General features: G+C 36.5%; 1 protein-coding gene across 1 annotated transcript; it reads left to right on the plus strand.

The window, feature by feature from the left end:
- The first annotated feature begins 3141 nt into the window (after positions 1-3141).
- On the plus strand, positions 3142-15993 carry LOC131156710 (general transcription and DNA repair factor IIH helicase subunit XPD). The gene is made up of 12 exons (XM_058110596.1): positions 3142-3892; positions 4724-5004; positions 6023-6105; positions 6187-6590; positions 7126-7319; positions 7707-7887; positions 8286-8410; positions 12040-12129; positions 12329-12407; positions 12509-12585; positions 14533-14641; positions 15479-15993. Exons 1-12 carry the CDS (start codon positions 3359-3361, stop codon positions 15593-15595), a joined length of 2274 nt encoding a protein of 757 aa, XP_057966579.1. The 5' UTR covers positions 3142-3358; the 3' UTR covers positions 15596-15993.
- Positions 15994-16006: the final 13 nt, after the last annotated feature.

Here is a 16006-nt window from a genome sequence, read left to right on the forward strand (position 1 = left end):
AAATACACTTAGATATGATATGAATTAAAACTCAATGTGAGAATGTGTATTTTTCACTAAAAAAATATTTCTCAATAAAAACCGAGTGTGAAAAATGATTATCTTAGTAACAAGAGTAAGAAACCCTCCAAGCAAAGATATTAAAATAAGAATATGCTCAAGGTACTCTTTTCAATATGTCAAGAGTTTTCCCAAAAACTAGTTTTTCAAATAATGCTTAGGGGAATTAAGATTAAATAATTTTACAATGAAGAATATATGAGCCTTTGAAGTCTTGCAATATGTGTGCAAGATTCACTAGCAATAAACAAGTTTTCTCCAAAGATATATATCAATGAATATATATGAAGAAAACTTTGATTTACTCTCAAAAATAAGATTTGAAAGAATAAACAAGATATGAGAGTAAACAATATGAACTGTAAAAACAAATGCCCAAGATAAACATCATGCTCTCTTGAAAATAAATTTTTCAAAATAATAATGAAGAGAGGATAAAAAATGAGTATAAAAAGTTGAGAGAATTTTTCTTAATGATTTTGCTAATCAACTGCTAATTAAGACAAATGGAGGGGTATATATAGACTTGGGGAAAAATATGACCGTTGGGGATACATAGGTCATTTTAGAAAAAGATTAATGATGTTTAATTAAAATTAACCTTGTTTACCTACGGTAAAAAATTGACCAATCCGAGAGGTTTAGTCGGCCATTTTTAAGGTTCGGTCAACCAGATTACTTAGTTCGGTCGACTAGGGTGTTTTTGAACTGAGCTGTTGGTCGACCAGACTTGAGACGATTTTTGAACCTCCGAGGTTCGGTCGATACCAATTGTGAGTTGAGGTATAATCCCAAGAGGGGGGTGAATTGGATATTTAAAAATTCATGCAAGTACTTAAAAAATTTTTGATATGATTTCAAGGAAGTGATTTAACATACAAATGATATTCAATATTCACAATAAATATATATATATATATATATGAATGTCAATATGCTCAATTAAAGAGTTAAAGGAAGAGAGAATGACATCGTATTTTTACAAGGTTCAACTATCCTTGCTTACGTCATTACCTCAAGCAACCCACTTGAGGATTTCACTAAACCCTTCTTCAATAGGTGGAGAAACCTCTCTCCTATAGTAGACGGAGATGCCTTTATAATCCCTCCTTCAATAGACGGAGATGTCTCTCTCCTTCAATAAACGGAGATGCCTCTCTCCTTTACTCAGGCGGAGATGCCTCTACAAATCCTCAAGCGAAAAGCCCCTTTCGCTTGATAATGATTCACTATAGAATCGTCGAAATACAATATAGAATCAGAGTAGAAGTTGTACAAGGAACACTCTTTGAATAGAGCAAATAACTACACTTACAAATCGCACACTAATACACTCCTAATTGAATATGAATGAAGCTTAATGGAGTAACTAGGGCTTTCTGGTTTTTGAAAGAAATATGCTTTGAATAAACTCAAAAATGATCTTAGCAATAATTTGCGTTAATTTGTGTGCTAAACACATTTAGAGGTTAGGTATTTATATCAAAATTTGAATTCTAGCCTTTGTGCATTTTTAATAGCTTAATAATTTAGAATCTTAGTTGTTTTATGGCTGTTGCGATAATTATCGCACAAGCTTTGGTTGCCCAAACCAACTGGATCTGGAATTTCAAAAAGTCAGTAGTCACTCGATTGACGGAATGCTGAGGTTCTGTTGCCTGAACTACCTAGAGTCAGACCAGTGTTCAAACAACATCAATCCGGTTGAGTGAGCTCTTTGCCTTAGGGGCTCAGACATCCTAGAGTTACAAAATCATTTGTTTTTCATTCCAAAAATGATTTTAGCATTTTGAAATAAATTTTGTACTTGTAAAAAGTTTTCCATGAATTTGAAAGTACAAAATTCTCTTAATTCTTCAAGCTTGGACTTCATGAGTTCCAATATCATTGACATAGTCTTCAAGCTTAGTCTTTCATAATCTCTATGATCTTAGCCAAATAACATCGTCTTTTATACTTCATGGCTTCCATTTTGCATCTTGTTATTGTGCTTAGTATCTTGCTTCCTATGAATCACACTCAGTAGAACAATCAGATGCCTTGGTTTGTCATTATCAAAACGGGATGGAATGAAACCTAAAATGAAAAAAAAAAAAGAATTAAAGGACATATATGATTTGAGTTAGAAAGTTCCAAACTTATCATGGTCTAATTCGCGGAGCGAATGTGTATGTGATGCAAGTACCTTCATCTTGAATAATTGTATTCGTGAACTTGACTTTGGTAACATAGATCTTGAATATTGGTTGTTTGGTCCTTGGTGTAACATAGTAACTAATTGGGGTACTTTAATCACACCTAGGATAAAAATAACTTAGTGACGTCCATGTTAACATATATGCGTCCCATATCTCATCCCCATACATATTTCTCATCTCTATGCGATTTATGATTAAGTCGAGACGGTTTGAAAATTCACCTTGATGGTGGCACGTTGACACATTGCGGTAGTTGGATTTGTTTTGTATGGAAAACAACCTTAACATTGTACCCTTTTCTTGCGCTAAAATAAACAACACAAATGAGTGAGTATATGTGGTGAGTTCCTTAGGACATTATATGCATTACCTTTTAAACAATGTTTTTAAAATTAGATCGAATTGACCGGTTCAATTAGTTGGATTGTGAACCTGTCCCTTTTCTAGTCTGATCCAATAATGTATTTTAGTTAAACAATAACTCGATAAAAACCAGACAGAATAGGCAATCCGAGTGAATTGACTTGAATAAGAGTTAGTGAGGTCTTCGCCCCAGTTGCCCTATGTCAAAAATTCCCTTAGATACGGTGAAGTAGATTATGAGAGAGATTAGATAATAATTTGATCAATTTACTTGACAATGTTCATTATCTTTTCCAATTTTCAAACATTACTTTTAAATAAAAATTTCAAAAATTAAGTATATATTTGAAAATATAAATTTTAAATTTATATTCATAAAAGGTTATATAATTTTATATTTTATTTTATTTAGAGATGCACAAGTTTAAATTTAAAATCTAAACTCCAAAATTAGTATCATTATTGTGATTCTAATTTGAGAGGCTATAATAAAATATAATTTTGCCTTATTGTAATTTTAAGAATTAAATGATCAGTAATAGTCTAACTTCTAATTTTGCCTTGTAGTCATGGCTTTCTCCTCCGACTCTTTAGTTGTTTGTGTATTTTTCTTTTTTAAGTTAAAAGCAATGGCGATCCTCCCTCGCTGACCCATATTGGTCGTCTGCAACCCTAAGATCAATCGAGAGAGAGAGAGAGAGACAGAGAGAGAGAGTGTTGGTTTCAGGCTTCGCGGGATGAAGATCGAGATAGAGGACGTAACAGTCTACTTCCCCTATGACCACATCTACCCAGAACAGTACGCTTACATGGTGGAGCTTAAGCGAACTCTAGACGCCAAGGGTCACTGCCTTCTCGAAATGCCAACGGGCACCGGCAAGACCATCGCCCTCCTCTCCCTCATCACCGGCTACGCCCTTTCTAAACCCTCCAACCCCGTCAAGCTCATCTACTGTACCCGCACCGTTCACGAGATGGAGAAGACCCTCGCCGAGCTCCGCCTCCTCCACGACTACCAGCTCCGCCACCTAGGTCCCGCCGCTCGCATCCTCGCCATTGGCCTCTCCTCCCGCAAGAATTTGTGCATCAATCCCTCCGTGGTCTCTGCTGATAATCGGGACTCAGTCGATGCTGCCTGCCGCAAGCTAACTGCTAGCTGGGTCCGTGCTCTCGCCGTCGAGAACCCCAACGTCCCTAATTGCTCTTTTTATGAGAATTATGAGAAGGCGGCAGCCGAGGCAGTCTTGCCCCCGGGTGTCTACACCTTGCAGGTACAGTACCCATTTCTCTTCAATTATCTATATTTCTTGCACAATTCAGCAATTATTTGATACATTTTTATGAACTGGAAACTGTTTATTTCATTGTTTTCTTGGCACCTGTAGACAACGTTAGTAGTTCTCCTAAAGGAGCGGAGGATCATTATTTTTTAGTGCAATGTAATGTATACGCAAATGCTAGACTGATTTGGTGAAAGTTTGCAAGCTATTGTTATATGTCTTCCCATTCTTGAGTTATTGATATTTGATTTACAATAGTTGAGCAATTGATATCTGCCTTACCATTCTTGAACTATTCTCATGATAGAGACATTTAGATAAAATTAAAATATTGACATTAACGAGGTGGTTCGAAATGAAAATTGAATTTAGATTACTCAGTTTTGAGAGAGGATGCCTCGGTTGTTTATATATTTTGCCTTCTGATATTTGCTTCGAAATTATGTATTTCAATTTATAATTAAGTGTACTTGAGGAATCAACATGTTTGGTTGAATTTTTCATTGTGCCTCAGTTGTCTCTATATTTGCCTTCAGATATTTGCTTCCAAGTCATGTATTTCAAATTTATAGTAAGTGGACTTGAGGAATCAACATGTTTAGTTGAATTTTCAACTGAAGTTTCCAACTGGAAAACTACATCATTCCACATTCATGTTAAGTCTTGTTTCCCTAAACTTGATTTACTGGTTATATTTTCAAATAATTCAATAATATCTTGGAGTCAAAATTTTATTCCCAATTATCTCTTCAATACTCTCAAATTTCAAATCATCTAAATACTGAATCATTACTAAATCCTAAATTTTCATTGTGGTTGCAGGATCTGAGGGCGTTTGGGAAAGAGAAAGGGTGGTGTCCTTACTTTTTGGCACGCCATATGGTGCAGTTTGCAAATGTGGTGGTTTATAGTTACCAGTACTTGCTTGATCCCAAGGTTGCAGGGATAATATCAAAGGAGATGCAGCGGGAGTCTGTTGTTGTGTTTGATGAGGCACATAATATTGATAACGTGTGTATTGAAGCACTTAGTGTTAGTGTCAGGAGGCAAACACTTGAAGGTGCCACTAGGAATCTTAATAAGATGGCTCAGGAGATTGATAGGTATATATTGGTACTTGGTCACAGTTCACTTCTTATTATTTTTTTTGTCTTGCAGTGTTATGTTGCTTAGTTGATTAAGTATATGCTTAAGTCCTGAAAATTTCAAATTGGATGAGTGTTGAGTTGCAAATGCTTTACTGTTAAGCAATGATTACTCTTATCTACATTCACTTTGGTGATTAGCGGTATCAGCATTGTTAAGGTTAACAAAGTTGTGATAAACTTTATATTTTGAATTGCAGGGTAAAAACTATGTGTTTTTGAATTTAACGTAATTTTGTATGAGTGATTAAAGCAATTTTGAGGACATTTTGATTATTTACGAAAGGAATCATCTTTTTTAATATGTAAAAATTATGCGATTTAATAATTTAAATGTAATTTTCCCCTCATTTCCTTAAGGTTTCACCATAAAGTTAATTTTCTTGTTGGGTAGGATTTTCCCCCCTCTCAAGTCAAAGTCTTTGAGAAAAGCATTAAATAATTCTAGAAAAATTATGCTTCGGATTTATTTCATTTTTTATTATGTATTTTCATTTACTTGAAGATAAAATCTATTCCTTTTCTTGTTGGGGTTGTTATTTAAATAGTGATGTTAAGATGACATGCCATATCTGCTTTTTTCTATTTTGAAGGACAAATAACAGTTGGATATTACCTTATGATTTAAGCTTGCCTTGTCAAATAACATGCCTTTGTACCTGAACTCTTTTTTAGTTCAAACTAAATAGAGCCCCTTGAAACTTCTGTTCCTGTTAAAATTTTTCTAGCAGTTATATTCCATTGGAACAATCTGAAAAGAAAAAAAATGAGGCAGGACCTGATGTCTTGATGCATATGTTTTGTATATCTGTTAGATCTGATATTTGGATTCAGATACCTTACCATATATGATTTGTTTTCTGTATAACTTATTGGTTAGCCCTTGACATTTCTCTCACTTCCTCTTTCTAAATTCAGGTCAAGCAAAATGAAAATTGATATAAATTTTCTTTGAATTGTTTGACATGGTAGGAAGGTTCAAGGCCACTGATGCAGGTAGACTGCGTGCAGAATACAACCGCCTTGTAGAAGGTTTGGCACTAAGAGGAGACCTACCTAGTACGTGACTTGTTCAGCGCAAATTCTGTGTCTTTTTGTTTGACTTTAGTCTCATCCGTCCTCAATTGTTTGTACTTGCAGTAGCTGATGCTTGGCTTTCCAATCCTGCTTTGCCTGATGACATTCTGAAGGAGGCTGTGCCAGGAAATATTCGCCGAGCAGAGCATTTTCTGGCTGTTTTACGTAGATTGGTCCAATACCTGAAAGGGCGTTTGCAAACTGAGAATTTTGAGAAGGAGGGCCCTGTTACCTTTGTTGCTTCTATAAATTCCCAGGCTGGAATTGACCAGAAAATGTTGAAGTTTTGTTACGAACGCTTGCACTCTCTAATGTTGACACTTGAAATAACAGACACAGATGAATTTTTGCACATCCAAACAATCTGCGATTTTGCAACGCTTGTGGGGACATATACTCGGGGGTTTTCAATTATTATTGAACCTTTTGATGAGAGGATGCCGCATATTCCTGATCCTGTGTTGCAGGTCGTGTACTTTCATAGTTTAAAATTTGGTTTTATTTTCCCCCATAAATAGCTTATGTTTTGGTGGACAGTAATTAATCTGCAAATGCACACTGTCTGCATTTCCTATAGCAGGAGGTTTGCCTCAGTTTTATGCATCAGTTATAGAAGTTTTATATGAATCTTTTATATAATTGTAGTTGTATTATAATTGCAATTATCTATTTTCCCGTTCATTTTGTAGTAGTTTTGCTAATCCTCTCGCATCTAACTTAGATGGGCTTTTTTCCTACTTAAAAGAAAAAAAAGTTAACTGTGGTGAGTTATGAGCAGTTTGTTTCTGTTAGTCCTGGCAAAAGATTTGCCCGGGGGAGACCATGCCATAACTTCTATTTCCTGTACCCCTGCGCTTGCATGATGGGTGTCTGTATCCTACTTTTAATCTTTTCTTATGGTCTGCTTGGCAGATGCCTTGAATATTTTTTTTTCTGGTTTGTTCACGTGTACATTACGGATATTTATATTTGTCTTGTTTTCTTTTCATATTTGCATCTCAGCTTAGCTGCCATGATGCTTCTCTTTCCATAAAGCCTGTATTCGAACGATTCCAATCAGTTGTGATCACCTCAGGAACTCTCAGCCCAATTGATCTCTACCCTCGTCTTCTTAATTTCAATCCAGTGGTTAGTCGAAGCTTTACAATGTCCTTGACAAGGGATTGCATATGCCCAATGGTTCTCACTCGTGGAAGGTAAAATATGCAATTCATTTTTGCGTGCGTATATGTGTGTGTGTGTGTGTGTGTTTTTTTTTAATTTCATTTCTTCCTGTAGCCCTCTTGGTGGTGACCTGTCCAATGTCCCTGCAAGGGCATTACATTACATTGGACTTGATTCTGGCTCTTTAGTCCTTATCCAATGGGCCACCTTGAACTCTTAACCTCAAAAAGTAGAGGTCTATTTAGAAAGCTCTTTAGATGCCGTTAAGCATCAATGGCAATATCTGTTTCATTGTTAATTAAGCTATATCATAATTTTTGGTAGTGAGCCGTTGAATCACCTAAGAATGAAATTGGAACCATTGTGTTTTTTAATTTTCTTTTGGTATACATTTAATGGATTTTGACTTGTTATTTCAGTGATCAGCTTCCAGTAAGTACCAAATTTGATATGAGAAGTGATCCTGGTGTTGTAAGGAATTATGGAAGGCTCTTGCTTGAGATGGTGTCTGTTGTCCCAGATGGGATTGTATGTTTCTTTGTCAGCTACTCATACATGGATGGAATTGTCAATAGCTGGAACGAAACTGGAATTTTAAAGGTGATGCTACTGTATGTGTGCGCTTTTTTTATTATTATTTTCCTCTCTCAATGTTTTACTTGCTATGATTGGTTATTTTTATATTAGTATGTCTTTGACACACTATCATGAAAAAAAAAGCTGCATCTTTGTTCAACGGGCCATTTAAAGGGAAGATGATATTTTTTGAAATGCTATATTTGAAATTTCCCCGTTCTTATTGAAGTAGAATCTCATCAAGATTCTTTCTCTAAGTTTTGTTTTACTCTTCTTCAGCCTATTGTTATCCTAAATTTCTATCATTTGCAGGGGCAGCGACTGTAGTTTTTTATGCTTTTTCTTAAGAGGACCTTTTTATCTTTTTGTTTTATTTGCTGGACTGATTTTATAGAAGATTCTCGGTGCTCTTTTTATTGCAGGACATAATGCAACATAAGCTTGTTTTCATTGAGACTCAGGATGTGGTAGAAACTACATTGGCCCTTGACAACTATCGCAGGGCTTGTGATTGTGGGAGGGGTGCTGTCTTTTTCTCAGTTGCCAGGTATTACATCCATAAATTGAAAAGATGTGGGTGGTGGAATATCGCTTTGAGTATTCTCTTTTTTCAGTTTCTAAAGGAAGTAGCTTTTCGAAGAACTTCAATTTGAGGAACTTGAATGTGAGAGAGATGAGAAACCTTGTACTTGCATTGGAAATTTTTGATTTTTTTTTCCCTTTCTTCTAGGAGTGGCACTAGGGCTTGCGTGTTGGATATTTTGGAGTTTTTTTATTGTAAGTTATTTAATGGTTCTATTGGAGAATTTTCCTTAGAACTCCCCTATTTGAAAAGTTAAGGCCTCTGGCAAAGTGATGGAGGACTGTTGCGGCTGTTAGGCTGCCTATTTGGAATGTATCCTTTAGGCATGTAGATTTAGGATACTAGGGTATAACAACAAAGCAAGCCTTAGGTTACACTAGGTGAGGTTGACAATTTAGGAAATTGGGGGTGCATTTATTAATTTTTTTGTTTTATATTTCTTTATTATTTAAGGGTTATTTTGTAATTATGTGTTTGGTTAACATCAGGGTAAGTATACATTTGGGTTATCGTATTTGGGATTAGTTTACCAATCAATCCTATTTAACAGTAACTCTTTTAACGAATCTGCAAAAACATTGTACTTCTTGAGTGAGTATTTCAATGACTATCATTGCGTTTAAACAATCAAATATGGAGGAGAATCTCCTCTGGTCTTTTCAGATCTGAAGAAAATACTCCAATTTGCAATTTGTAAGAGTTAGGGAAGGGGGTTTTGTTTGTTTGGAAGATAAATCTCAGTTTAGGAATCGATTGATTAGGTTTACTGGTCAAGTGGCACATTGGTTATGCAATTGCTTGTCTTCCTTTTCGAGATTAATCCACTTTATTCATTATAGAAAGGCAAGGTTCAATTCTGGGTTGTGATAAGGCAAATTAACACAGCAAGATCTTGAAGTTGGGTTTATGGTTGTGTTGCGAGATAGTCTATTTTCATTCTAGGTGGTTTGGATGGGATGGCATGGGTTGGTGAAGATGTGTGGGGAGGACTTTGAGGACTGAGGTTTCTTTGTGGCTTACTGCAGCCCAAGAGATCAGACATGGTTCCACGCTTGGGTTCCTGGGCTCGTTGTGCCCCCAGCAGTGGCTCCAGCCTTTGCATCTGCGGCCATTACTTAAACCTCTTCTTCCTCCTTGGGGATGGATATGTTGGAAAATGAGTGGCTGGATGAGGAGCTTTGAGCAGTCGAGGAAGGAGGATTGCTTCCAAGAAAAGTAAGAAGTGAGAAAAATAATAAAGATGTTAGGAAGAGCTAGAATATGGATTTGTTTCATCAAGGAGACTGGTTCAGATGAGCTCAGCTTGACAAGCTTGGGCTTGGGGAGGACCTTGAAGGAGGGAATATGCTTGGTGCGCAAACATTGAATCTTTTCCTTCTTTCCTATTGGCATCAGTCTAGCACAGGTTAGACATGGTGTCTTTCATAAGGTCGCTCCAATTGGCCCCTTGCTAGCCATTCATTGGTGGGGAGGAAGAACACTAACTTGCCTTTCCATCTTTGACTGGAAGCTTATAGAGGGAGGAACAGAGGACGTACACAGAAGTGACAAAGGAAATGAAAGACAAGAAACAGCAGGAAAGAGTTGCTGGAGTTGGAATGGAAGTGAGCACAGTGATTATTTGAGCTGAAGCAGGAAGCCTTATTGGAAGAAGAAATGAAGAGATGAGGTCTGAATACCTGTGGAGGGGACATGTGGTTAGTACCCTTGGCTTTTGGGGGACTCAAAACAGTGACACAAATGCAAAGTGGCTCATGAGGGACATGCAAGAGCGTGCATGATGACTGTACAAATCCCTATGTAGACTCCTGTTGAAACTCTTAGGCAGGGGGTTGGCTGCGTGTCACGCGCTAGTGAACCAGGGACCGAGCAGGGAGAGGCAACAAATGTCCCCCAGGACATTTGCACACTGGATAGAAGCCTGGAAGATGGCAGCCAATGCTGTTGCGATATTGTATTGACCTCTACACCCAGCAGCTTGGAGTTGCTTCCAACCTACAGGGTTAGTGGAGGAATTGATGAGGGTGAAATATGAGAGGATGCAAGCTAAGACATAATGAGGGTCAACCATGACTAACTGCGGCCTTAATTATCTCAAAATCTGTAATTGATACTCGAGACTGGTGTGAGATATTCCCATCACCTTTGGTAGTCCATTATCCCTGAGTGAAGGCAGAATGCAGAAATTCCAACACGAAGGTTGGAGGGCACAATGCATAAAGCGGGAAAGGGAGAATGGAAGAGTTGACTACAATCAAAGCCTAGCTTCACTGACCACCTTTAGCCTCCTTTCGATCACAGTATTGATTTAATCATCAGTGGGTGTTTTTGGAGCCTCGACTAAGGTCGCCCAGTATGTTTGGCTAGGAATCCCCATACCGAGGTTCACATCTAGTTGCTGCCCAAGAGGTCATGATGCAGATTGTTGACTATTGGTGTCAGGATAAGCTGGGTCAACCTAGGCCAATTTTTCACATCAACACTTGGATAATAGCAACGTGGAGGACTTTATACCCTAACAATGCATCTTTCAGTTGAGCCTCCTGATTCATCTTCTAGTGCTCATGCAAATCTTGCAGTCCTTTTGGTTCCTCCCATTTCTTAAGCACAAGATACAATTGAGGCTATTTTTTTCCCCTCTTCAGGATGGTCTTAGGCGATACTTGCTTCGATGGAGAGACTGCTTGCTTTGGATGTTACATGGCTTACTGAGGATGATGTTAGTGAGACTATTCTAGAGCTGTTAAGAGTGATATTTGCTGTCACTCTCCATAGTTGAGCTCCTTTCAGCTATGGGCGTCACTGTAATTTAGGCCGTATGCTCATACCTACTTTAGGTGTAGAATTAAGGAATTAAGAAACGAGGGTGGATATATTAAAGTTTGTTTCTTTTACATTACTTTATTATTTAGGAGTCATTGTGTAATTATCTGTTTTAGTTAACTGTAGGATATATTGTATTTGGATGTAAGTTTTTCAATTTGGAAGCAATAAGAACTCCAAACACCCTCGGGCATGGGCGCACTTATGTGCACTGTTTCTCCCTTCTGTCTTTTTTTTTTTCCTCCTTTTCCTCTCCAATTTCACTTTGTGGGATCTCTACCATGGTGTATTTAAAGGAGTGCTGTGGTGGATGTGCGGAGGGATTGGCGAGTTTTATTTCAATAATGTCTTTTTTTTTTAATCTTTATTTTGATTTAGGTTGATTCTGACGGTTTCTCTTCGTTCTTTTTGTACTTCTTATGCCTTTTTTGCATGCAATTGAGAAATTATTCTGTATTAAAATGGAAAGATGATGTCCTGTGATATAGTGGAAGTTTAAAAGTTACTTGTTACTTCCATTGTTGTTAAATAATAGCAACTTAAAAAATCATATCACAATGAACTTGCATTTTTTACTGGATACTATAGAAATATGCAAGAGAGAGTTTTTTGATAAATGGAGGGCAGTGCCCTGTTAACAGTTATTCATGATACCCTTCTGTTCAATGTTAAAATTGAGGAATCTGAACATGAATATATTCCATCTCTGGTTAGATAATGGTATTCTGATGTAGAGATGAGAGTCAATATTTCTTTCTTCATTGTTGCAGAGGCAAAGTAGCTGAAGGTATAGATTTTGACCGACATTATGGCAGACTGGTGATTATGTTTGGTGTTCCTTTCCAATACACGTTGAGCAAGTGAGTTTTACTACAGTTAGTCTTACATACATCTGTTTCCACTGTTCGAGCAAAAACATGTCGTGATGGTATGACAGTGTAATTGTTCTGTGGTTATGACAGTTATTGTCATTCTGTTAAACTTTTACTGTTGTCAATAAATTTTTTGAGCTATTTCATTATGCCTGGACATGCTTACAGAAAAATTTTAGTTTTGCAGAATATTGCTTGCCAGATTGGAGTATTTACGTGAAACGTTCCAGATAAAGGAAGGCGATTTTTTGACTTTTGATGCCTTGGTATTATTCCACAGCATTTGTGTTGTTTATTTCATTTGTTTTGATCACCTTGTTGCTGTCTTTCTTTATTCCCCTAACTCTTAATGGGAGTTCTGAAACAGAGACAAGCTGCTCAGTGTGTTGGCAGAGTGATCCGTTCAAAGGCTGATTATGGAATGATGATCTTTGCAGACAAAAGGTTCAGTTTTTATTTGAATATCTTATTCACTTTCTTACTTGCAATCCTAAATGAAGCTTTACTCTTTTGGGTTAAGCTTCAGTTACTTCTGGACCATGATTAAATTTTTGTCAATATTTATCGGGGTGTGGTAAAATGTAGCCTTCTTCAACTCCAAGTTAATTTTCACTTGTAATGATGGCCATGAATAAAACCCGTGCCCTTGACCCATGATGCAAAGGCCCAACTTCAACTGCCATGGCCATCGAGACCCAAACTGGGGACAATGAACCCATTGCAGCCACCTTTCACCCACATGCTCCCTGTTAAGTCTCATTGAAAGCCATAGGCTGATAGGCAGTGCCATTGAACAGGGTTATTGTTGCCTGAAAACTTATTTGATTATTTAGGTGGCCCAAAAAGGTGAGAAAATGTTGGTAAGTTTGAAGAAAAACTGGAAATAAAGTCCCACGGTCTATTTGCTATCATCTTTGTGTATTTTTTTTTTTCAGTTGTCATTATAGCAGGTGAAAATAGTGATGAAATAGATGCTGAGAAAGCATTTGTTTCAGCTGCGCTTGTTTTCTTCTGTTGTGACAAATATTGATAACCAAATTTTATAATTTTTAATTAACGCCGCTAGCTATTGTCAACTATTTTAACATCCAAAATTCACCTTTGTGATTAAGTCAGTGATTCTGTGCACAATTTTTTATTAAAAGTAAATAAAATAGTCAAGTGAAATTAGAATTTGATTAATATAAAAATATTCATGAAAATTTAATTTTTTAAAATAAATTGAAAAAAAATATTTTTTCAACTTTTTAATTGTCATATGTGATAGGATTGTTCTTAAAACACTCAAAAATTAATTTAAAATATAATAATTAAGTAAAATGATTATAACTAATATTTTTTAATAATATATTTACTAGATTTAATTTTTATTATTTTGCATTTTCATTATTTTAATCATATTTTAAAATTGTTATTTGATTCAAAGATAAGGAAACATGATTTCAATTTTATATATATATTGGTTTTGAAAACATTAACGAACATATTGGTAGGTTCCAGTTTTTGTTTTTCATTTTCATAATTTTTGATTGTGATATCAAATGGTCCCCAAAAGCAGCAGATCTGGAACATTCTTTGAAACCATATTACTCCCGTCAATTGGAAATTTTGGATGATCTGCAAATTGAGGATTTTAGGATGACAAGGATTTGAAAGACTGAAACAAAATGAAATCACAGAAATAGGACAGTTGAAATTTGGGGGTGAGGTTTTTTTTTAGGTGGAGGGGTGGGGGGGTGGGGGAATGTGGACATCTAGAGGTGCTTAGAGTTTGTTCACAGATGCACACAATACTTAAGTATGCTGCTCTATTTTGAGAGCCAAGATCTTGTTCCGATTCCCATTCCACTCTAACAAATCAGCCATGAATTGAAATTTCACACTATCCTTTTGACTTTGGATTCTGTCATATTGGAAGTTTCTCTAGTCCATGTTTGCATTTGCTACTTGTATGGAAGTAGTAAAACTTGAGCTAAGTAACTGTCTGATAGAATGTGAAAATAGTTGACCAAAAGTCAACTTTTATTGTTAATGGCAAATCAGGGCTGAGATGACTAATGAAACATTGTATAGCTTTTGGTAGATTGGTAATCATTTGAATCAATGGTCCTTCAGTAAATATGTTCTTTGTGGACTTATTATTTTTATCTTTATGCCTTTCACTATTAATGTAAGAGTAACTGTTAAAAGTACCAACACATGCTAGGAGTAGCTTGAACCATCATGTACTGTGAAAAATGTGCTTATGGTGGCTGGATTATTTCTGTTTATTTTGGCAGTGATTGGTGACTTATATCATTCATTTTGAAACAGTTTTGTACTTGACTATTTTGATATAATATTATTCATTTGCACTCAAAAATGCCTTATTTAGGGTTGTTCATTGTGCAGGTATAGCCGCCATGATAAACGATCTAAACTCCCTGGGTGGATACTGTCTCAGTTACGTGATGCACATCTGAATTTGAGCACGGACATGGCTCTGCATATAACACGAGAGGTGAGTCCTTATAACTATTGCTGTTACATTTTGTACTATTTTTATATTTGCCTTTTACTATGGAGACGTACAAGAATCTGTACTCTTCAAGAATGCTTATCTGACAACTTGGGCATGTTGGGATTCATATTACCAATGCATCCATTGTTTTTTATTACAATGATTAAAAGCTGCTGGACTCCCATCTGTTAAACCCTGTTTACTGAATTCATGTTTCATTTAAAGTCCCCCTTCTCCCCTTTTCGAGGCTAATGGTAATAGTTGAACCTTTAGACCCATTCCACCTGTTGAAGCTTTTGCTTCTGTTAGGAATGATATTTGTCCTTTAGAGAAGTGTATTGGTTGGAAGTTGAGAATTCTAATGATTTGGTTATCAGATGTATATTTTATCAATAGCAAAATTTGCGATTCAAAATTACCTGTTGGCAACTGTAATTTGTTCCACCTTCTGGCAACTATAATTTGTTCCTGCCCCCTATGGAAGACCCCAACGGTTAATTGGATCATGGGTCTTCAATTTTGGGAGGCATTCTCCATTCTGAGCCTAGAGATGGCGAGGGGATGGTTTTGGGAAGGGGGATGTCTCTTATTTGATTGCCTAGGTACAATGAGAGAGTCCAATGAACCATAAAAGCTATTATTTTGTTCCTTTCGAAACCTGAGACAATTTAAAGGATTTGAAATGTTAAAATGTATCATACTTATTATATGGATTCTCAATTGTTTTGAAGTTCCGAGTGAACTGATGGAATTTGTACAAAGTGAGTATTGATTATGTACGTAGTTAGATGATTGCGAGCTATTGAACTGTGACTTGTTTTTCTTCCTGCGGTGCAGTTTCTCCGGAAGATGGCTCAACCTTATGATAAGGCAGATGGAATTGGTAGGAAAACCCTGTTGTCGCAAGAAGACTTGAAGAAGATGGTGGAAGCCAATGCACATGAAATGTTCTGATAATCGATTCTGTCATTTTAGTACAATCTTTTTAGTCCAGTCCAATGGGCGGTTGATTTTCCATTTTTGGATCTCCAGAAGAGTTGATTGACTAGGCATGGGATTTTTTAATGTCACCGATGCAACCAGCCGTTCTCTGGAGAGGGAAATGAAATGCACTTCGAATCGAAGTCACAGAATTCTGGTGAGGGCGCATTTGAAATGGCATTTATTGTGCTGTGCACTGAAGCACCGGCTCTGGACAAATTCCTTGTTGAGCTGCAATATATGGTTGATTTGTCATTCTGCAATTTTGTTGTTCATCTAATATTTGTAGCTTTGCACGCTTACCAGTTTTGAAAGTTTGTACTATAACTAAATTACAGCACAGATTATCCGGAATCAAAGTGTTTTTGGCAGTTTTGTGCACGA

The sequence above is a fragment of the Malania oleifera genome, chromosome 5, assembly GCF_029873635.1.
Source record: "Malania oleifera isolate guangnan ecotype guangnan chromosome 5, ASM2987363v1, whole genome shotgun sequence".
NCBI classification, from domain to species: domain Eukaryota; kingdom Viridiplantae; phylum Streptophyta; class Magnoliopsida; order Santalales; family Ximeniaceae; genus Malania; species Malania oleifera.

Bases quoted from the DNA above. Each gene is read 5' to 3' on its own strand.
- LOC131156710 (XM_058110596.1), top strand. From the start codon at position 3,359: ATGAAGATCGAGATAGAGGACGTAACAGTCTACTTCCCCTATGACCAC. The intron at 6,591-7,125 runs GTCGTGTACTTT...TTTGCATCTCAG, and splicing joins TTCCTGATCCTGTGTTGCAG to CTTAGCTGCCATGATGCTTC. The intron at 8,411-12,039 runs GTATTACATCCA...TCATTGTTGCAG, and splicing joins GTCTTTTTCTCAGTTGCCAG to AGGCAAAGTAGCTGAAGGTA.